The 23,872-nt window shown below is 38.7% G+C and overlaps 1 protein-coding gene across 2 annotated transcripts in view; it reads left to right on the top strand.

Annotated features, from left to right (window-relative positions):
• The window catches only part of LOC122549938 (DNA-binding protein SATB1), a 94,443-nt gene that overhangs the window by 8,636 nt on the left and 61,935 nt on the right, over positions 1–23,872 (top strand). For both annotated transcript variants that reach the window (XM_043690208.1, XM_043690210.1), the window contains exons 2-3: positions 1,802–2,265; positions 19,151–19,360. In XM_043690208.1, the coding sequence (XP_043546143.1) occupies positions 1,802–2,265; positions 19,151–19,360 (674 nt within the window). The remainder of the gene's footprint in view (positions 1–1,801; positions 2,266–19,150; positions 19,361–23,872) is intronic.

The raw sequence follows: 23,872 nt of genomic DNA, 5'->3' as shown, positions 1-23,872 counted from the left end.
GCTGATGAAGGGCTTATGCCTGAAACATTGATTCTCCTGCTCTTCGGTTGCTGCCTTAACCTGCTGTGCTTTTCCAGCACCACATGTTTCGCCTCTACAGTGAGAACAAAGTTCTGGTCGGCGAGCTAGCTAACCTGTCAGTAACTTGCAAGGTTGGAAGCCCATGGAATAAAAGCTTTGCTGCATCAGGGGCAATGGAACTCAGGCTTTGGTCACACTGGGGAGAATATGGGTCAAGACTATGGCTTGGTCTCAAGTTAGCAATATCAAGGTCAAAGACCCATGAGGAGCTTGCACTGCAGGGAGCAGGACCAAAAATACACAGCTGGGAGAGTTTGATACAGAATAACTACCAGAGTAGGACAGTACAGTCTTCATCACTTTTTTAAAACAAATGGTTTATTTTTAATCCTTGCAACCTGAAAATAATCCTGGGGGAATTCAAATAAATTCTGTTCCAGTGTCTGCTGAGCAGGGACACTCTTAGGGAGGGGCGAGGAGAAGAGAATGTTCCTGTGAGATGAACAGTAAGTACCATTATCTGGAAATTTAAAGCACACACAATTACTGTTAAAGGCAATAAATGAATTCAAAGGCCTGGAATTTCCACTTGTCTTTGTTTGTGTTTTGTTACAACTAACACAAAAGATTTTAAAGATTTGAAAATAAACTTTAAAAACATATTCTGCTGAGTGCAACTTGCGATTCTACGGTTTTTTGTCTTGGTTAAAAAGGAATTCAGACTAAAAGTAGGTGACTCCCACAAAACAGCTCCTCCCGCCTGGGTAAATTAATTACCGTTGGGAGTCTCCACTAATTGTGCCTGTTTGCAGACTTTTGGATAGGCTCTGAAAATTTAGCTGAATCCTTTGGGTTCAAAGACGCCAATAGGAATGTTTTAAAATGTTATGAATGTTTTTTTTTAAATGATATAAAATGTTTATTTCTTGTGATGAGCCAATCTTCAGCGGAGTTATTCAAACATTATCATGTTATTGCTCTTAAATATATAAATTAAAGCTAATTAAAGACATTTTTAAAAATACATTTTAATTTTAAGCTCTGGTTCTTGGCAGCTTGGTGTTTTGCTAATGCATCTGAGTAGAAACGTGGAGGAAGGGGAGCACTCCAGCATGGTGCAGTTTTAGATTCAATTTGCACTGGAACTGCAAATTACATTTAAAGGAGAGATTCTACTTCAAGTTAAAGAGTACATGATAACAGAAATTCAAAGAGATAGATTTGAAATGATTTCAATCCTTCCCATTCTTTATGTGATCATTCGAACATTTTGTTGACTGTGTATAGTTGTCTTTCTTAGTGGTTCCTCAGTGAAAGTAAATTGACCCATTTTCCTCTGGCTTGATTCACATATTTTATGCCCTTTCAAATAGGGTTCAGTATGAGTGTTATTCATATGAGGTATGAACCAATCTGTTACAAGACATTTGCACATATGCAGATATGACATTGAAGGGTGAGCTTGATGCTCGGGTTGTGATGGACAAATTATTAGACTCTGCCTGTTTATGTAATATTCAATTGTTAGTAAATAGCAGATATCCCATTGTAAGAAGGTGCCCGTAGAGTTATAGAACAGCGACATAATACATATGCATGGCCTCTTTTATTGGTTGCCTCAAAGAATTGTAGAAAATTTAGTATAGTTCTATTAGTTACAGTAAAGTTTGTAATATTAATCCAAACTATAATTAATGGCAAAACATAATGAGCATTACATACAAGACTTTTACTTTTAGGGTATTCATATTTCTGAAACTTCTTTTCTTTGTTGCTCTAGCTGAAATGGAGACTATGTCTGAACTGTCTGTTTCTCAGCAAGGGACAAATCATGTTAACTTTGGATCACAAACAGTTCCTGGGAATGGTACTGAACTGCCCCAGCCACCATCACCTGCCCAGCTTCCGCATAGTGGTCAGCCTGCTACCAGGCCCCAACTTTCCAATTTGCATCCTGGACTTGTTTCGGCACCTCTTAGCCCACAGCTGGTGAATCAGCAGCTGGTTATGGCCCAGATATTAAATCAACAATTTGCTGTAAACAGACTCTTGGCACAGCAATCCCTAAATCAGCAATACCTGAACCACCCTCCTGTCAACCGGACCATTAATAAACCATTAGAACAACAAACTTCATCAAATGCTGAAGTGTCTTCCGAAATCTACCAGTGGGTTCGTGATGAGTTGAAGCGAGCAGGCATCTCCCAGGCTGTGTTTGCACGTGTGGCTTTTAATCGAACTCAGGTAAGACAAAAACATTCTACTCTGTTGTATACTTAGCATTGCTGGTGCTGCCATTGCCGGAATCGATATGGTTCAGTTTGATTCAATTAAATTCTTGACGAGCTAATGTAGAGAAATGCCTTACTTTTCTAAAAGTTAGAACAGACTAGAGATCTTTGTGGATTCATTGATTTGCAGAATATGATGTACTTATTTTGGAAGATATAAAGCTTGGCAGCCCATGTTCTCGTGCACATAAATAGACAACATTAAAGTATTGATTACAGGATATTCATGAATATCTTTCTGAAGGACTAACAACATTTATTTCACCTTCTTTTGCAATTTATTTAAATTCATCTTAGAATAAGTAAAGACTTTAAAATCAGTTTGAGCTATTCTAGTAGTGCTGCACAGACCTAATAAATACTTCTTATGTACAATGCCCTGGTTATTAGTGAAGACGCTTTCTAGTTCCTCATACTAATCTGTTTAAATGTCTTTTTACTTCATGTTTGAGTTAATATTGTTAATTTGTTTGTAATCCATTAACAAGCCTGAAAAATTTATACATCTTTTGAGAGATAAACATTTCTTCCCATTTTTTGTTACTTTATTAGTGACACCAAAATTTGCAAATAAAGTAATTGGGACATGTTGGTGGGAAATGTTCACAAAGCATAATAATAACTTGTGAAACCTACAAAAAATAACATCCACAGATATTTATTCTCATATGTAGTTTTGATTTAAATGTTTTCTTAGCCTTGGTAGTAATTCAGAGCTGTTGACAATTGCAAATTCTTTTGATGATCCACACTTTAACTCGTACTTCTGAATATTTTTGGCATAAAATGGTGAGCAACTGCATCAGTTCTGTTTTTCGGCTTATGTTCACAAAGGATAATGTCTCGTTTTGTGTAACTACTTAAAAATATTTTTAAAATATATCACTGAATTTCACATTTTGGGATTGCATTATGTTTAGGATTGTAGAAAATGCTGATACCTGGGTAGTCACAAGGAAGTAATCTCATTGAATGTTTCAGATACCATTGTAAATGTTGATTGCAAAGCTCATAGTTTATATCATCCATTGCAGTCTATTGATGAATTACTTTGAAATCATTTTCATGTATCTGATATTTTAAATATCAGATATATCTATCATGGAATGAGGGAAGTTTATTGCATTTGTACCTTTTGTTTTCATTGAAGCTGATGTCATGGTGGACATGCGTGGTTCTGTCCTTTCCAGTGACTATGTGATGATGTCCTTACTAAGGAACTGATGATGGTGATAATATTAGTGAAAATTTGTTGAGTAATGTTTTATAATTGATTACCAGAAAATGAACTCAGTGTTGCAAATCGTTTCACATTATTTTAGCAAATGTGACAATGAGAGAGATATAGAGCTGAACTTAACTGAAAACAGAGGCATCTTTGGGATATGTAACAAGTTAAAGTGACAAAAATCTACTCCCCAGTCCAAACCACATGCCAGTTTCCTGAAAGCAAGACTTCAGGTAGCTGCCTTAAATAGCATATTTGATACATACCTCATTATGAGCAGCTTTTAGACCTTTACGGTTGTCTGCCTTCCCGAGCTGTGGAAATTTGCATGAGGCAAAGACTGGGTACATTCTGGAGAGAAGTGCCTGCCTTTGGGCCCAGGTGCATGCCTCAGGAGCCTCCAGGATCAGTGTCTATCCCAATAGTTTTCTTGGCAAGATCTCTCAACTTCCATACATCCCCTAAGCTCAACCATATTTCAGTAAGATTGCTTCCATTCTTCTAAACTACAGTGAGTACAGGCACAAAGTACTCAACCTTTCCTCATAAGACAGACCCTCCATATCTGGCAGTGGCCTAGTGAACCTTTTCCATTGCCACTTTATCTTTCCTCAGATAAGAGGCCCAAAACTGTTCAGAGTATTCCAGCTGTAGTCTGATTAGTGCCTTGTATAGTTTGAGAAAAACCTTCCTACTTTTATACTCTATCCTCTTTGAAATAAAGGCCAACATTCCATTTGTCTTCCTTAATACCCACTGAGCTTGGATGCTAGTTTTTTTGTGATTCATAGCTTTCTTCTGTTCCATTGCTTTCTAAAGTTTTTCTCCATTTAGGTAATATTCAGCTCCTCTACTCCTCCTACCAAAGTGTACAACTTGATATTTTCATTTACATATTCCACCTGTCAAGTTTTTTCTCACTCCTTTAACTCATCTGTATCTCTCTGCAGACTCTACGTGTCATACTTACCAGTTGATTTGCCATGTATTTTCGTGTTATCTACAAACTTGGCTATAGAACATTAACTTTCCTCCTCTAAGTCATTAACATATATTGTAAATAATTGTGTCCGTCAAATTGATGCCTTGGAACACCACTAGTTATGGGTTACCATCTTGAAAATGCCAAGAGTGTGCTGCTAGAAAAGCACAGTCTGATGAAGGGCTTATACTCAAATGTTGATTCCCCTGCTCCTCGGATGCTGCCTGACCTGCTGTGCTTTTCCAGCGCCACATTCTCGACTCTGATCTCCAGCATTTGCAGTCCTCACTTTCTCCATCTTGAAAGTGCCCTCTTATCCCAATTTTCTAGCTTTTATTAGTTAGCTAATCCGCAATTGATGCTAACATACTACTTCCAACATGTCATATCTTATCAAGAAGCCTAATATCTGGCGTCTTATCAAATACCTTCTGAAAATCCAAATATATTACATTTACTACTTTCCCTTTATTTATCTTCAAATAGTTCTATTAAATTTGTCAAGTATGAGTTACCCTTCATGAAGCCATGCTGGCTCTGCTTAATTATCTTATGTATTTCTAAATGCTGTGCCGTTACATTCTTTATAATATTCTCTGACATTATTTCAATAACTGATGGTAAACTAACTGGCCTATAGTTACCTGCCTATTTGTCTTCTCTTGCTAGATAAAGGCAAAACAATGGCACTTTCCAATCCTTTGGGAGTTTTCCAGAATCTAAGGATTGTTGGAAGATTAATACCAGTACATTTACTATCTCTGTAGCTACTTGCTTTATTGTCCTAAGACGCATCTCTTCATGTCCAAGGGACTTATCAGTCCTTGGCCCAATTAATTTCGGTTTATTTCCTCTTTTCCTTTTGCCCCTTGACTATTTAGCAATTTTGGAGTGATGTTAGTGGCATCTAATGTGAAGACTGAAGCAAAAGTATTTATTCAACTCCTCAGTTACACCTCAGTTCCCATCAACATTGGCCTCAAATGTCCTGTGACATATCTTTGTTTAACATAATTCAACATGAATGTTTAATTCTGCCACAAGATACTGTCATGTATTATCTGACATTTGTTGTTTCAAGGATATGACTGCAGGTATGGAGTTGACATCATTAGTCAATATTATATAAATTACATCTTTACGCTTGTAATAATTTATTGTGTTTCTCGATGTCTGTCATGCTTAATGTTAGCAAGTTGTGGCACTGCACAGCCATTTTCTTTCATTGCTGTGAAGATAATTAAACAAACAAATGAAGATTATCACAAATTGTGTAATAAAACCAAAAAAGTGACAAAATAAATATACAAAAATGTGTTCTAAAATAATTATTTTCACATATTTCCATATTTTAAATTGGAAAACAGTTTTACAATGGGAAGAAAATTTTGTAATTATATAGTCCATTTCATGTCACCATTCTTTCACTGTCACTTGGTAAAAATCCTGGAATTCCCTCCCTAATAACATTTTGGGTCTGCTACAGTGTGTGGACTGCAATAGTTCAAGAAGGCAGCATATCACCACCTTCTCAAGGGCAACTAGAGATGGGCAAAACATTCTGGCCCAGCCAGTGACAGCCATATCCCACAACAGAATACAGAAAACTATCAACATCCTTAGGGTTGCCACTAATCAGAAAATGAACTGGACCAGCCACATAAGTGCTGTGTCTGTAACAGCGAGTGAAAGGCTGAGAATTCTGTGGTGCATAATTCACCTCCTTTCTTCCCAAAGCCTGTCCACTGCTTAAAAGGCACAAGTCAGGAGTGTGACAGAGTACTCTCCACTGGTTTGGTGAGCCCAGCTTCAACAACTGTCAAGAAGCTTGATACCATCTGGGACAAAGCAGCACATTTGATTGGCACCCAAACCACTGCCTTAACATTCACTCTGTTCTCTACCAATCTGCAGTGGAGTAGTGTGTACCATCTATAAAAAACAATACAATAGTCATTAAGCTTCTCTAAATTCAAAATAGACAAATTTTAATATTGAGAAAGACAAGGTCAGTAAGTCCAAGAGAATACTGCCAAATTCCCTCCAAAGCTACACATGATTCTGACTTGGATCATGTAAATGTTCCTTCATAGTAGCTCTGTCAAAACCCTTGAGCTCTGTTCCAAACAGGACGCGGTTTTCAAGAAGCCAGCTCACCCCCACCTTCTCAATAGCAATTAATGATGGGCAACAAATGCTGCTCCAACCAATAATGTTTCATATCCTGTGAACGACATGAAAAAAGTAACAATCGAAAAAGCAGCAGTAAGATAAATGATCAGTTGACCTATCAGAGATATTACTTAATTGATAAAGATAACCAGGATGCAAGGATAACTTCTCTGCTCTTTTCCAAATCATGTCTGGGAATTTTTTTACATCTGTTTGAGAATATAAATGGAGCTTGGTTTAGTATGTCATGGATGAGGCAGAACCAACCATAGTCCGTTAGGTCTTCAAGTGTTATTATCCTGAATTAATATCTATCTATTATTTAGAAGGTAACTATCGAGGGAGTATAATTTGTAATTTCAATACTGTGACAGTACTGTTACACCTGTAGATGGCTCTGTGATTGGCAGTTACAGTGTTCAATGCATGTGCAGTGACACTCTGTGCAAAACCTTCTATCTGTTGTTTTGAGACAATGGGATTTGCTGTCCATTACAATGCTAAAATATGGAGTAGGTTTGCCCTCTAAGAGTGATGAAGAGAGGTTGGAACCATGTTTGGGAACTATCCTGTGCACTGATTTTTCAAGGGGTCTATCCATTGTTGGCCATAGTGCTTGTCATCCTAGTAAAGATAATGGCAGGCTCTCAAAAATGGAGCATGCTCAGAGGCCTTCCAGCTAAGTAGCCGGTGCAGTTTCAGTAAAAGTAAGTGACGGACAGGGGCCTCAAAATGAAGCTGCCCTCTCACAACTTTAAACATGAATTTATAAAAGGACTTTGCAGTCTGACTACCACAGTGGAGGAGGAGCCCCTCTATAGGATGTCCTCTACCCAGGCAGGCAGGGAGAGCTTAAATTATGTTACTTGAGGTCACCGTGCTTCTCCAGAGCTCGATTCCCAACACCCCATATCAAATAGAAAAAAAATCAAGTTTATAGATTTAACCATGAAACCACTTCCCATTCATTGCACACCCCACCCAATGATCAGAAATTCAGGGCTGAAAAACACTGGCAACATTTTTCTTCACAAATCCTATCAGTGGTGACTGTTGTATATGTAGTAAGCAAAATTGCAAGATCAATATTTTTAAATGGTTCAGAATTTTGCTAACACTGCATACAGAGGCAATCCTCTCCTATCAAATATTAAAATGGACAGTATACCAGTGCTCTTATGGCATTATTTTCTGGTAGTCATGCTAGGCATAGGTATTCAGACCCTCAGATAGTGGTCAAAGATGCAATAGTGTTGGATTGCTTTATTATGTTCATGTTTCTGAGTGATGTAGATGCCCATTTACCTTTTACTCATAGAGACACTGACGGCAGCATTTTCAATTTTCACCAACTGTAGGACCTTTAGTGATGTGACTTTATTTTATTCCTTCAGAGGACATGGGCATCACTGGCCCACTTTTATTGCCTATCCCTAGTTGTACTTGACAAGGTGGTGGTGAGCTGCCCTCTTGAACTGCTGCAGTTTGTTCTTTGTTGTGAGGAATTTGATCCTCTGACACTGTGGAACAGCTTGGAGGGGAACTTGCATGGGCGTTCCCATGTAGCTGCTGTACTTGCCCTTCAAAATAGCAGTGGTTGTTGATTTGGAAGGTGTTGTCTGAGGAGCCTTGGTAAATTTCTGAAGTACATACTGCTGCTACTGAGCATTGGGAGTGAAGGTTTGTGGATGTAGTAGCAATGAAATTCATTGGTTTGTCATGCTTCTTGAATATTGGTGGAGATTATTCCATCCTGACCTGTGCCTTGTAGATAGTTGCTAGGCTTTGGGGAGTCAGGAGGTGAGTTCCTTGCTGCAGGACTCCTAGCCTCTTACCTGTCATAGACACGGTATTTATACTGAATACTTCGGTTCAGTTTCTGCTCAGTGGGGGTAACCCCCAGCGATGTGGATGGTGTAGTATTCAGCAGTGCTCATGTCATTGTCAAGAGGCAGTGGTTGTAATCTTTCTTTATGGATATGGTCATGGCCTGGCAGGAATGTTACTCGTCACTTGTGACCCAAGCCTGGACATAATGCAGGTCTTGCTGCATATAGACATTGTAAAGACTGCATCAGTTCATCTTCTGTATTTTTGATCATGGACTAAAATGGGAAAATAATTATTGAAAAATCAAAGCGATGGAAAGGATTGCTGCACTTTTTAAAAACAAGCTACCTGAAACTCAGTGCGGATGGTGTTGACACTGCTGCTTTGTTCAAGTAGCAGGGGAAATTCTTTGTAGATGGCCCAACACCGAAGTACATATGTGCAGGTAATTAAATGGTCTATGCAATTGTGACAAGTTGTGGATTGCAGCCTGATAATAGCTCTGATTGGTTCCTGGTTTGCTAAATGCTTCTAGGTGTGAACAATACAGTGTGAAACCTTCAGACTGCTAGAAGGGCAGGTTTCTCTACAGTAAAAAAAGCTGAAGTCTGAAGGAAGCCAGTGATCTTCTCCCACCAATTGCTGTAAACTCACATAAAGCAAAGAATTGCAGATGTTGGAGATCTGACCCAAACAAAAACAGAAGCTGCTGGATAAACTCAGCAGGTCTAGCAGCATCTGTGGAGAGAAAACAGAGCTAATATCTTGAGTCCCATAACCATTCTATAGAGCTCCTTTTGAAGAAGGGTCACTGGACCTGAAGCATTAGTTCTGTTTTCTCTTCATAGATGCTGCCAGACCTGTTGGGCTTCTCCAGCAGCTCCTGTTTTTGTTGTTCCAGATGCTGTAAGCTATAGTCTTTAACCATTAACAAAGAGACTATGTAGTAAGTCTACCAATTGCCCAGTGCCTTCAGCAATGCAATGAAAGAACCTGGAAAAAGGATATCCGAAGGACAGGAGTTCCTGGCAAGTAAAGGAAATATCTCAACGAACCCTTTGGGCTGGTGCTAGCGAACTATGTTTTCCCAGCTTTTTTTTCCTCCACCCATAAAATGATTTGTTTTATTTTTTCTGTCTGAATGTATGTAGGGGTTTTAAAAGGGAGTTGGATTTTTAACTAGTAGAGCCATATATTGATAGTTCATTGCTGTTCGCTTCTGATTAAAGATTACTTATTTGTAATAAATAGTAGCTTTGTTCAATTACATGTACCTAGTCAGTGTTTTCTATTAACTTGATACCAACAGAGAGGTAAACTGGGGATTCTACGGACTTTTATTAAATCATTTTGTAGCCAGGAGAAGTGGGACTTGAGATTCAGTACAATTTTCCAAAAGGTTATATCGACATGAACTGTGCCACTCTCTGAAGAGTCATGAATGATGCTGCACATTGAGCAATCATCACCATTTCTGACCATATGACGAAGGGAAGGTCATTGGTAAAACAGTTTGAAATAGTTGGTGGTAAGACACTACCCTCAGGAACTCTTACAGAGATGCCCTGGAGCTGAGATGACTGACGTTCAGCACTTACAATCATTTTCTTCTGTGCTTGGTATGACACGAACCAAGAGAGTTATCTGTCTGATTCCCATTGACTCTAGGTTTGCTAGAGCTCCTTGGCATTGCAATCAGTCAAATGAGGCTCAGTCAAATCAGACAGGGGCTGTCAGTCTCCCCTCCCCTCTGTCCATGTTTGAACCAAGGCTGACATGAGGTGAGGGGCTGGTTGGCACAGGCAAAATCCAAATTGAGTGTCATTGAGCAGGTTAGTGCAAATCTAGTGCTGCTGGATAGCTCTTCTGTTGATGACCCCTTAGGTCATTTTACTGATGATCCAGAACAGGTGGATGGGATGATAACTGACCAGGTTGGATTTGTCCTGCTTTTTGTTGTGGATTATATCTTAGTGATCTTTGACATTGTCCAGGTAGATGCCAATGTTGTAGCTGTAGTGGAATAGATTAGTTAGGGGCATGCCTAGTTCTGTAGCACAAGTCTTCAGTACCATTGCTGAAATATTATTAGGGCCCATAGCTTTTGCAATAACCAGCGCCTTCAGCCATTTCTTGATATCATGTCGAATTGAGTTGACTGAATACTGGCATCTGTGATTCTGGGTAGCACCAGAGGAGGCTAAAATGGACAATCTACTTATGACAGAAAATTGTTGCAAATGCTTTAGCCTTATCTTTTGCACTAATCATTGAAGTTGGGGTTTTTCTTCTTATTCACTCATGGGATGTGCACATTACTAGCAGGGTTGTTTATTGCCCACCCCTAGTTGCCCTTGAGAAGTGGACGCTGAGGTGCCTTCTTGAATGGCTGCAATCTATTTGGTAATTTTCATATTTGTGGAGCTGTCTCCTTCAATGAGCTGTTTAATTGTCTACCACCATTCACGGCTGAATGTGGAAAACTGCTTAGTTGACTCGGTGGCTCTTGTTTGGTTCAGGATAACATCAGCAGAGTGAGTTTGAATCTAGTTCTGCCTGAGGTAGACTTGCAATTTTCCTCCTTGACCTCCCCCCAAGAGTGGAAGACTATAGCAAACCACTACTGACGAAAGCACTGCCATTAAAATGGCTCAGAATGAAGCATTGGAAGATAATGAACCAAGGACCCGTCTGTGGGCAGGGTACACATGGGCTGGAATGAAGAACAATTAATGTAAAAAAAATTATTGCTGCTAAACAGTGGATGAAAAGCATGGACAGGAATGGATTTGGAAAACACGAGAGGTATTATACTGCTATTAGGTATCCTCTGCCCTCCCTCACAGTGTTCTACTGATTCTTGTTAAAACATGCACCTTACTATAACGCATTATTTGGATAGTTTCCAAGTAGTGCATTATAGCAATGGTATGCTGTACATGCTTAGTAAATTTTATCCTTCAAACAATTAACAATTTTTCATGCTTTTGATTTTCAGCTATTTTGAATTAAACCTCTTTAATGTGCATCTAAAAGTTAGCACAGACCCTGCTGCCAGTCACATGTAACCTGGGAGAAGCAAACTAACTGGTTGTTTAAGTCAGGCATTTGTTTCCCCTCCCCCTTTTGAAAGCTTTAATGTAAAGCTCACAGCAAAGAGTTTGTTTTTCTGATTTGTTTTTAAATGTTTTCAATTCAGAATTTATGATATGTGTTTCTTGTTCATCCTTGGGTAGACTGATGTTGCCAGGGTTAGTGAAATAACAAAAACAACTTATTCCAAACCAAAATTCATGCATCCAGAGCTGATTGAGGAGATGTGGGCCAATTTCTCCCTCGGGTGCAATGCACAAAGCTCTGTTAGTTAACATTTCGGTATTCCTTGACTTTCCATGGAGAAATAAATGCCCAGGGAATGTCTGCTCGATCATGTTTATCCTTCAACACATGAACACTTCCCTTTTCAATTGACTCTTGTCCATATGCTCACAGCAATGTTGGGCGTTTGTGCATTTCTCCATAATAGGCACAATCAATCTAACCATAGATAAAACAACCCTCTGTTCACTGTTTGGAAAATGAACTTTTTTGTTAGTTCCTTTATTGATAGCTCACACTGATGACCAGCTCCCAGATCTTTTTGCCGTGCTTATGTGAAATGGGAATGTCCTAGATTGGCTGAGGCTAACTAAATTTTCAATTTTATTTAATTTAAAAATCAAATGGTCTCACACTTCCTTACATTACGGGTTTCTGATTTTTTTTTGCCCATTCTGTGCTCAATGTTATTTAACTTAAAAGTATAACTCTCTATTCCTCTGTATGTTCTTGTGATAGGGAACTCTGTAACCCAAAATTGGAGACATGGGGCTGGATTTTCACAAATTTGGACCAATTCTGGAGGTCTTCAAAAATGACGAGTGGGACATAGATGCAGATGTCCTACCCCATTTCCAGCAAATGGCTAGTGGGTGGTTCAGAATAACACCAGCAAAGAGAGTTTGATTTCCATTCTGGCTGAGGTAGATTCAGAACATGCCTACTCATCCTGCCTGTGACAGTGGAAAGCTATGGCAAACCACCACTAACACAAAATACTGCCAAGGACCTATCTTTGGGAATTAATGAATGATCATTATTTTTGCTAATGGGGGAGAGGTGATGTGTAAATCAAAATTCCACAGGGTCATTTTCAAAATGTTCTGAGTTCAGTTTTGCTTTTCCAGGGATGTTAACCTGCAGTACAGAAATCACTGATTTATGGAGGAGGTATAAACACGTATGAATTGTGGAAGAAATCTATTTACGTGTGATTATCTGAAGTTATTTAATTATCCATGCCTTTCAAGATGGAGTAAAACAAGCTATAGCTGCCATTTAGAATTAAAAAGTGAATATTTGCAGTTACAGTGCATTTATTGACAGGCCATCTGGTTCAGCTATGAAAAAAAATCTCGCAGTTGCAATTGCTGACCTTCATTGTTGACATGGCAGATACCACAGCTAAACTCGTTATGAATGCCTAATTAAGTTTCAAAAGCTCCAAACCACTTGTCTCTCTGAGTAGTGGTAGTGTTTAATTTGCATTTTGATTGAATTTTAAGAGACTGCAAAAGGATTAGCTGTCTTTGATGCGTTTAGTGAATAGAAGCTTATTTGCTTTTTCAGGAGATTGACTACTTAAAGCATTTAAAAAATTGGAATTGGGCTTCCTAAATGAGAGTTGAAAAATGTGATGCTTGAAAAACACAGTAGGCCAGGCAGCATCTGAGGAGCAGGAGAATCGACATTTCGGACATAAGCCTTTCTTCAGGGCTTATGTCCGAAACGTCAATTCTCCTGCTCCTCAGATGCTGCCTGGCCTACTGTGTTTTTCCAGCACCACATTTTTCAACTCTGGTACTCCAGCATCTGCAGTCCTCACTTTCTCCTCGTCTTCATAAATGAGAGCTTATTTTCTGCTCAGATGTGTATAAGTGAGAGCTCTTTAGATTTGTGGAAATTCTTAATTTGTCTCCAAATCTGAGGTCTGTTTGGAGGGAATATTAAGTGAGTAGTTACAAAGGTTTCATTGAGGCATCAGGGGCATAACAATATGGAAATGACATGGGAGTATGAGGAAGCATTGGGGTTTAGGTAGTGTTGGAATGGGGGGATGAGGGTTTGTAACTACCCTGCCTCACATTCATCCATATCCATGGTTACCTTCTGTGGGCCTGACTCAATTCCTCCTTAAACCCCTCTACCCTACAGCAACATTTTCATCAGCAGAGCAATTATAATGAAGTCAGGTCTGTTGTGTCAGGAAGTTTCCCACCTCAACGGCGTATCTCCTGCCTTTGATCCCACACTCTGCAAATTACATCACATAGTTTTAAGCTATTGACATTATTTTAACTAGGATATGGTCACTAAATCATTTTGGAATAATGGCCAAGAGTGCTTTCAACATTTTTAAAGTATGTTTAACAGTATTACATTGTTCAAAATTAACAATTTATTCAGTAATTTGTTTTAAATTGTGAAATGGAAATCACCTATCCTTATAGGAAAGTCATTGATCTATATAAGCACTTGGATATTACCTTGTGATTTACTTTTAGAACACAACTGTCTTAATGAATGAAATGCTTAGTTTAGATGTGTCAATAAATTTTGTTAAAGTAGGTATTTGAGCATATTGCCTGGGACTTTTGTTAATGGTGAACCTAATAGATGGTGATGGTTTCGAACAGCATACCATATAATAATCTGAAAAGTTTTGTTTATTACTATTGTACAGTAATGTCTGGAACTGATACACTGATCATAATAATATAATATTGTCAAGGCTTATTATAAAATGTTTAGCTTTTATAGTGAATAAAGTCTGTGTGACAATACTACCTAAATATGTACTCCTCGCAACCAATTTACCAAATAGTACCTCTAGAAAACATTCCGACAATAATATTGCCACTGTAAAGTAGAAGTGGTAGGAAATCAGTGCAGGAGTTTCTTGGTATTAAGATTTTAACAATAATTCATTAAATTGATAAAGAACAATTAATAAGTTTGCTCAATATACACATCAAGAAGTTGAACTAGTTAAAACATTGAAGAACATATATTAAACTCTTAAAATGAAATTTGTCTTCATTTATTTGCCAGCTTATCTGATGAAAAACATGCCCATAATCCACAAAGTAGGTGTACACCTCTTGTAGGTATTCCATACTTCTTTCCATTAACATAGTCATCATTCCTACATCGTCTTTCGTTCATGTCCCTTCCTGAATCTGAATTGATCACAGCCAGTGTCATGATTTGTTTCAGCTTTTAATCTACCTACCAGGCTTTTTTTTAACAATTGCTTGGGTGCATATAAAATCAAAACTGGGATAAGATGCTTTCACATCTTTTCTCATGTTTGCATTTTTCTCCCATGGTATAATTGAGATTTTCATAAAACATTCCAGCCATTCTCCATTACTGTATATCTCCTTAGACAAGTTGATCAATTCTTCTGTTGCCTTTTCAACAAGTAGTTTTATTATTTCTGTCATGATTCCATCAAATCCCTTCACTTTTCCTAGCTTCATTTATTTTGTGGAAGAAGATCAAGAGTTCCTGAATTACCCTGACAAATCTCTTATTCCCGAGTTCTAAGCCAGTTGGCTTGCCATCTTTGTAATAAAAAGGAACAACAACTTCTACTCATATAGAACCTTTAACATAATTAATTGTTCCAAAGCATAACCTAAAATTTGACACCAAGTCAGTACCTTACACCAAATGCTTGGCAAATAAGTAGATTTTAAGAAGTGCCTTAAATGTGGCAAGTGTGTTAGGGAGATGGAGGGATGTAGTAATGGAAGACCAGATCGAGGCATTTGAAGCATGGCCAGCAATAGTAGCATAATTATGATTAAGACTACATAAAAACAAAATTCAGCAGCATAGTATCTCACATAGTTGTGGAGTTGGAGATTACTGAGACAGGGAGGGTCAAGGCCATGGAGGAAATCAAAAACAAAGATGAAAATTTTAAAATCACAATATTGCTTGAGTGGGGACCAGTGTAGATCAGTGAGTATGGTGAGATAAGGGAACGTGACTTGCTACATGTTAAGACCCATGCAGCAGGGCTTTGAATGGCCTTGAGTTTGACAAGGGTAAATGTGGAAGACAGCCAAGAGTGCCTTGTTATGGTCAGGTAACAAAAGCTGAAACACGGGCAAAATTGGATATTGTTACAGATGTGGAAATAGGCAGGTGGTGTGAAGATGTGATCTAATGCTCATCTGGAACCAAATGTTGATTTGATTTGATTTATTATTGTCACATGTACCTAGTTATAGTGAAAAGTTTTGTTTTGCATGCAATACAGGGAGAAAATAGTATATTAGGATAATAGAAAAGAGCAAAGAATACAATGTTACAGCTGCAGAGAAGGTGCACAAAGAACAAGTTCAACATTAAATTTAAAATTTGAGAGGTCCATTCAGGAATCTAATAAAAGTAGGGAAGAAGCTGTTCTTGAATCTAATACCAAGACTCCCTCTTAGGTGGTTACTATGATAATAAACCAGCTCAATCTTAGACTGTTGCCAGGAAGAAGACTGCATTTGGAAGCTGGGAACACAGTTTGAATATTGGTGCAAAAACAATTGCTCCAGTCTTCCCTGTCTTTAATTGGAGGAAGTTTCTGTGTTTCCAGTAGTGGATGTCAGATAAATTGTCTGATAATTGTCTTATGGGTGACACGTTGACTCAGCTGTGAGCACTGCTCCCTCACAGTGCCAGGCATCCAGATTCGATTCCAACCTCGGGTAACTGTCTATGTGGAGTTTGCACATTCTCCCTGTGTCTGAGTGGGTTTCCTCCGGGTGCTCCGGTTTTCTCCTACAGTCCAAAGATGTGTAGGTCAGGTGGATTGGCAGTACTAAATTGCCCATTGCGTTCAGGGATGTGTAGGTTAGGTGCATTAGTCAGGGGTAAATCTAAAGAAATAGGGTAGGGGAATGGATCTGGGTGGGTTACTCCTCAGAGGGTTGATGTGCACTTGTTGGGCCAAATGGCCTGTTTCCACACTGCAGGGTGTCTATATAATTTAGCAACATTGGAGATGTTGAGAGGGGTATGGTGAGAGCAAGTGGATGTCAGCAGACTACATGTGAAAACTAACACATGACTCTGGAAGATGTTGCCAAGTTGCAGTATGTGGATGAAATAACAGGATGGAGTCAAGGATAGATCTTTGAAGACCCCAGAGGCAGAAGTGAAAACCATTGGAAGTGATTCTCTGGTTAAGATTGGAGGGATAGGAATGGAACCATACGAATGCAGCTGTGGACAGTGGAAGAGGCATTGCAAGAGTGTAGCATGCACAACCAAGACACTCACAGGTCTTCAATGTGCTCTTTCCATCTGTTTTTTACTCCTCACATACTGTAAAAAGTATAGAATTCTGCAGCAGGTTCTTGTGATGCAGTGGTAGCGTCCCCACCTTTGGGCCAGGTGGCCTAAGTTCAAGTCCCACCTGCTCCACTGGTGGAGAATAACATCTCTGAACAGGTTGTTGAGAAAATATTGATAATTCTATTAATTTCTCTTTGTGTTTGCTTATCTCTGCTTCCTTCAGTCTGTTCTTTATTTTCTCATTGAAGTTATCCATTCTTTCTTTTATGCATTCTTCCAACTCACTATTCTGCTCTTCCCATCATTTCATACTTGCCGGTCTGACTCCCTTCTTAGAAGATGGTTACTGCCATAAAGGAATCAGAGCGAGCGTGACCACGTCAAAGAATGTAGTCTCCAAACATAAATTACTCAGCATTGGATTGAGAAGAGATCTTCAGGAAGGAAGGATCAAACAATAGTTTAGAGAGTCTTGTACAAAGTTGAAATGTGGACAATGAGAAAAGTGATATGCAAACCCTAGAAAGTTGCAAAACGTTATTCTGGAACAGGATGTAGAGGATTAGTTGGAGAAAACACAACTACATTGGAAGAGTTCTCAGTGATAAAGGAGGAAAGCTTGTTCGTGAACCTCACAAAAAGACAAGTTGGATTAATTATTTTCTAAGGCAATGAGATGCTGAAGGAGGTAATTACCTATTTATATGTTTGTATATGATTGCAGGAAGGTTAGAAAGATGTAGACCAAGTGAAAGAAAGAGAATGATGATGTTAGACAACTTGAAATTGAAAATGGGTAACTCCTCTGAGTCCCTGAAAGGAAAATGCAAGACCACGGCAGTTAGAGAAACGAGTGGTGGTTCTGTCCTTAGGCGGGAGAGTAGGTAACTTGCAGCTATTTTGATACACATGGAGTACAACTTATCTGATATTTGAATTTGTGAAGAATCTTGGTTTCTTTAATTTAAATTTGATTGCACTGTATGCACTGTCTTTACTTGAATTGTAAATCAGTCAGAATACACAAAGAAATCACTACTGATACATTTTTAAATTACTAAAATTGACAAGGCAACAAATGGGTATGAATTATATTTTTAAGAACTTGGGATTAATACTCTAAATTTTGTGCTTTACCTTTCTGTTATTGTAAATCTGATAATGGTCATACATGCAGCTGCAGCCATCTATAAAGTGGCTAAAAGCACATGACTGTTTCAAAGTGAACATTAAAAGTAGTCAGCCATTTTATGCAGTCAGGTCTGCAGGGAGCAAATCTTTTTTTTTGCAGAATCAGTACTCTATGGTTTATTTGGCATCTGCTTAGGAGTCACTGAAGTGTATTCTAACATTAGCTTGGCATCAGTATGCAACAATATGTTACCTGTGCATGAATAAAGTTGATGTGTTGATAGAAGTCAAAATGATACAAACATTCTCCTAGAAAGAAAGCTCAAGATATATTTATTTCAGTTAGAATCAATCTGAACAACTGATTTGTGTAACATGAAAAGCTGATGTTTACAAACATTTATATATATTAACCCAATATAAGTTGTATTCATTTTCATGTGTGGGTATTTTTACAGCTAGCACAACATCTGCTAACAGATGGCAACGAAATGCACATTAACATTTACATAGCGAATGCTCCATAGGCAGAAGGTCTGTGCGATTTTGTCTTCTTATGACTTTATTTTTGTTTGTTCCCAATATTTTCTTGTTCGCATATATTTCAATTTTTAAATACTTTCTTGAGGTAGCTGTACTGTTTCAAAATTATTAAAAAGAAATTTATAGACAAAAATGTACTGAAAGTTCAACTTAAGGAAAACTATACCCTTACTGTGACTCTAACACTCCTATGATTGTATAGACTACAATATTGTTCACCCACTATTTCTGCAATATCTTTCCTATTTAAATGTCCACAATTGTGCAATTGTAGATTTTGTCTCTATATGCTTTGTTAAAGATCTACGTAATCATCTTCAATATTCTGGTTTATGTCACGAATGTCAGTATACTGCCAGAGAGGACAGCTATAACATCAGACTTACAATTGTGGCTTTCTTTCAACGAATCTAATTGAGCATTAATGTATTCTTATTGCCATTGAAGGTTCTTGCTGAAACTCCAGCACACCAGTGAGAGAATAATTAGCAGTTCCTGGTCAAGATCAGTTCACAAGAATACTATATTGTTTCTGCTTATTCTTTTACACAGGGTCTATTGTCTGAAATTCTCAGAAAAGAAGAGGACCCAAAGACCGCCTCACAATCTTTGCTAGTCAACTTGAGGGCAATGCAGAATTTTCTAAACCTGCCAGAAGCAGAAAGGGACCGTATTTACCAGGATGAAAGGGAGAGAAGTCTCAATGCAGCCTCAGGGATTGGAACTACACCTTTGATAAGTTCTCCTAACCGTACCCAACAGGTAATCATCAAACAAAGATGTCCAACTATGTGTATTTTTTAAGCTGGTCTTGAAATTCTACTATATTTTTTCTTTCAAGACAACCTTTTCTTTTGAACATAGTGTCATGCAAATAATATTATAGCTCAATATGTTGCTCAGACTTTACAATTTTATAATTGCTAAAGAAAGGAATTTGTGATAATAATTATTTACGTAGATGTTTTCTATGGAATGCTGCTCAATTTGATGACTTTAAAAGGAAAAGAGTCAAATGACTAAAACATCCCACATTTTGTAAAAGGAAATTTCTGTTTCTTTTCTCACCACGACCATGTTTGACCAGAAAATGGATGTATAAATTAGGTGTGGAGGTCAGTGTGCCTCATATGCAGTGCTTTCAATTTTTTGGTGATTCATTTCTGTGTCTGAATAACCAGAAATGGTGTAGATCAGGTGTGCTCATCTTCATGCTTGATTCTTTAATCCACGCTCTGTGTGGAAGGCTCTGTTTGGTGGTGGAGTCACAAAAGATTTACTTTTTAGTACATTTTGGGAAATGAGCAAATTGAAAAATAATCACTTTGATTTCAAAAGGTTTCACTCACTTCTGAACCAGACATGCATGGAACAAAGATTTCCTTTATCTCCTGGCCACAAGTTCCTTCAGTAAAATTAACTAGAATAGTCTCAGCCCAGTTAATAGTAAACGTGGACCTGTAGCACGTAACTACCCACAAGTTGTGGTTCAGTTAGTAGCACGATTTTAAATCAAAGCGGTAATGTGTTTAGAAACACAACATAATTCCTCCATAAAATTGAAGAAAATGGAATTTCATGTTAACAGACTCAGTGTTTGAGTGCTAACATTTTCACAGTGTAATTTCAAGCTCTGAATGAAACTAATCCATTCAGAGACAAAATGGGACAAAATCACAGTGCTATGGTTAAGATTCTGAGATTGGGTGTAAAACTGTTGTGGAGACAGAAAAAATGTATTTTTAATCTGCAGCATGCTACACCTCTTTTTTTGAGTTCTGGGTGCCGAAAAGAGTGAAGGTGCTCCACTTTGCAACATGAACACTCATTATGGTCAGCACAGAATGGTACTTAATACATGAAACTTAAAAAGATTGCATTTTTATAACATTGATATGCTATTTGTAATGTTTATTATCATTTCAAATGTTCAGTCTAAAACACCTGTGTTAGAAACAATTCTAAATTGTTAATATTAGTCACATTGTCAGTTCATAATAAATCCAGTCATAGAGTCATAGAGATGTACAGCACGGAAACAAACTCTTCGTCCAACTCGTCCATGCCAACCAGATATTCCAACCCAATCTAGTCCCACCAGCTAGCACCCGACCCATATCCCTCCAAGTGCTTCCTGTTCATATACCCATCTAGATGCCTTTTAAATGTTGCAATTGGATTAGCCTCCACCACTTCCTCTGGCAACTCATTCCATGTACATAACACCCTCTGCGTGAAAAACTTGTCCCTTAGGTCTCTTTCATATCTTTCCTCTCTCATCCTAAACTTATGCCCTCTACGTCTGGACTCCCCCACCCCAAAAAAAGACTTTGTCTATCCTATCTATGCTCCTCATGATTTTATAAACCTCTATAAAGTCGTCCCTCAGCCTCTGACGCTCCAGGGAAAACAGCCCCAGCCTATTCAGCCTCTCCCTGTAACTGAAATCCTCCAACCCTGGCAACATGCTGGTAAATCTTTTCGGAACCCTTTGCAAGCAATATTCCAAAAGTGGCCTAACCAATGTCCTGTACAGCTGCAACATGACCTCCCAACACCTTTACTCAATACTTTGACCAATAAAGGAAAATATACCAAATGCCTTCTTCACTATACTATTTACCTGCGACTCTACTTTCAAGACACTATGAACCTGGACTCCAAGGTCTTTTTGTTCAGCAACACTCCATAGGACCTTACCATTAAGTATATAAGTCCTGCTAAGATTTGCTTTCCCAAAATGCAGCACCTCACATTTATCTAAATTAAATTCCATCTGCCACTCCCCAGCTCAATGGCCCATCTGCTCAAGATCCCATTGTAATCTAAGGTAACCTTCTTTGCTGTCCACTGCACTTCCAATTTTGGTGTCATCTGCAAACTTACTAACTATACCTCCTTTGTTCACATCCAAATCATATATGTGAATGACGAAAAGTAGCGGCCAAGCACTAATCCTTGTGGCTCTCCACTTGTCACAGGCCTGCGGTCTGAAAAACAACCCTCCACCACCACCCTCTGTCTTCTACCTTTGAGCTTCTGTATCCAAAGGGCTAATTCTCCCTGTATTCCATGAGATCTAACCTTGCTAACTAGTCTCCCATGGGGAACCTTGTCAAATGCCTCACTGACGTCCATATCGATCACGTCTACCACTCTGCCCTCGTCAAGCCTCTTTGTTACTTCTTCAAAAAACTCAATCAATTTTGTGAGACATGATTTCCCACACACACAGCAATGTTGACTATCCCTAATCAGTCCTTGCCTTTCCAAGTATATGTAAATCCTGTTGCTCAGGATTACCTCCAACAACTTGCCCACCACCAATATCAGACTCACCGGTCTATAGTTCCCTGGCGTGTCCTTACCACCTTTTGTAAACAGTGGCACCACATTAGCCAACCTCTGCTCTTCTGACACATCACCTGTGACTATCGATGAAACAAATATCTCAGCTGGGGGCCTAGCAACCACTTTCCTAGCTTCCCCACAGAATTCTAGAGGTCCTTGGGATTTATCCACTTTTTATGCGTTTCAAGACATCCAGCACTTTCTCTTCTGTAATATGGACATTTTTCAAGCTATCACCGTCTATTTCCCTACATTCTATACCTATCATATCCTTTTCCACAGTAAACACTGATGCAAAATACTTGTTCAGTATCTCCCCCATCTCCTACGCCTACTCCTACGGATTCTCCTTAATTCTATTTGCCAAAGCTATCTCATGTCCCCTTTTTGCCCTCCTGATTTCCCTCTTAAGTATACTCCTACTTCCTTTATACTCTTCTAAGGATTCACTCGATCTATCCTGTCTATACCTGACGTATACTTCCTTCTTTTTCTTAACCAAACCCTCAATTTCTTCAGTCATCCATCATTATCTATGCCTACTAGCCTTTCCTTTCACCCTGACAGGAATATAATGTCTCTGGATTCATGTTACCTAATTTCTGAAGGCTTCCCATTTTCCAGCCATCCCTTTACCTGTGAACATCTGCCCCCAATCAGCTTTTGAAAGTTCTTGCCTAATACCATCAAAATTAGCCTTTCTCCAATTTCGATCTTCAACTTTTAGATCTGGTCTATCCTTTTCTATCATTATTTTAAATCTAATAGAATTATGGTCGCTGGCCCCAAAGTGCTCCCCCACTGACACCTCAGTCACCTGCCCTGCCTTATTTCCCAAGTGTAGGTCAAATTTTGCACCTTCTCTAGTAGGTACATTCACATATTGAATCAGAAAATTGTCTTATACACACTTAACAAATTCTTCTCCATCTAAACCCTTAACACTATGGCAGTCCAGTTCTAAATTTGGAAAGTTAAAATCTCCTACCATAACCACCCTATTATTCTTACAGATAACTGAAATCTCTTTACAAATTTGCTTCTCAATTTTGCACTGACTATTAGGGGGTCTATAATACAATCCTAGTAAGGTAATCATCCCTTTCTTTTTTCTCAGTTCGACCCAAATAACTTCCCTGGATGTATTTCCGGGAATATCCTCCCTCAGCCCAGCTGTAATGCTATCCCTTATGAAAAATGCCACTCCCCCTCCTCTCTTGCCTCCCTTTCTGTCCTTCCTGTAGCATTTGTATCCTGGAACATTAAGCTGCCAGTGCTGTCCATCTGTGAGCCAGGTTTCTATAATTGCTATGATTTTCCATCCCCATGTTCCTAACCATGCCCTAAGTTCATCTGCTTTTCCTGTTAGGCCTCTTGCATTGAAATAAATGCAGTTTAATTTATCAGTCCTACCGTGTTCTCTGCTTTGTCCCTGCCTGCCCTGACTGTTTGACTCGCTTCTTTTCTCAACTGTACCAGTCTCAGATTGATCTCTTTCCTCACTATCTCCCCCAACCTTACTAGTTTAAATCCTCCCGAGCAGATCTAGCAAATTTCCCTGCTCATATGTTAGTCCCTTTCCAATTCAGGTGCTATCCGTCCTTCTTGTACAAGTCACTTCTACCCTAGAAGAGATTCCAATGATCCAAAAATGTGAATCCTTCTTCCATACATCAGCTCCTCAACCATGCATTTTAATCTGCTCTATCCTCCTATTCCTACCCTCACTAGCTTGTAGCACCAATGAAATTATTTTTGGGATCTATTTTTGTGCTGTGGTTGGAGGACAGGCTGCATTGTAAATGACATTTGATAAAGTGCCACGTAACATGTTGCTACATAAGATACGTGCTCATGGTATTGAGGGTGGTATATTATGGAAAGAGTCAAAGAGTGTGGTGCTGGAAAGGCACAGCCGGTCAG

This window comes from Chiloscyllium plagiosum, chromosome 5 (genome assembly GCF_004010195.1).
Source record: "Chiloscyllium plagiosum isolate BGI_BamShark_2017 chromosome 5, ASM401019v2, whole genome shotgun sequence".
Lineage (NCBI taxonomy): Eukaryota > Metazoa > Chordata > Chondrichthyes > Orectolobiformes > Hemiscylliidae > Chiloscyllium > Chiloscyllium plagiosum.
The sequence above is the reverse complement of the archived record's forward strand: the minus strand, read 5'-3'. Positions and strand labels throughout refer to the sequence as shown.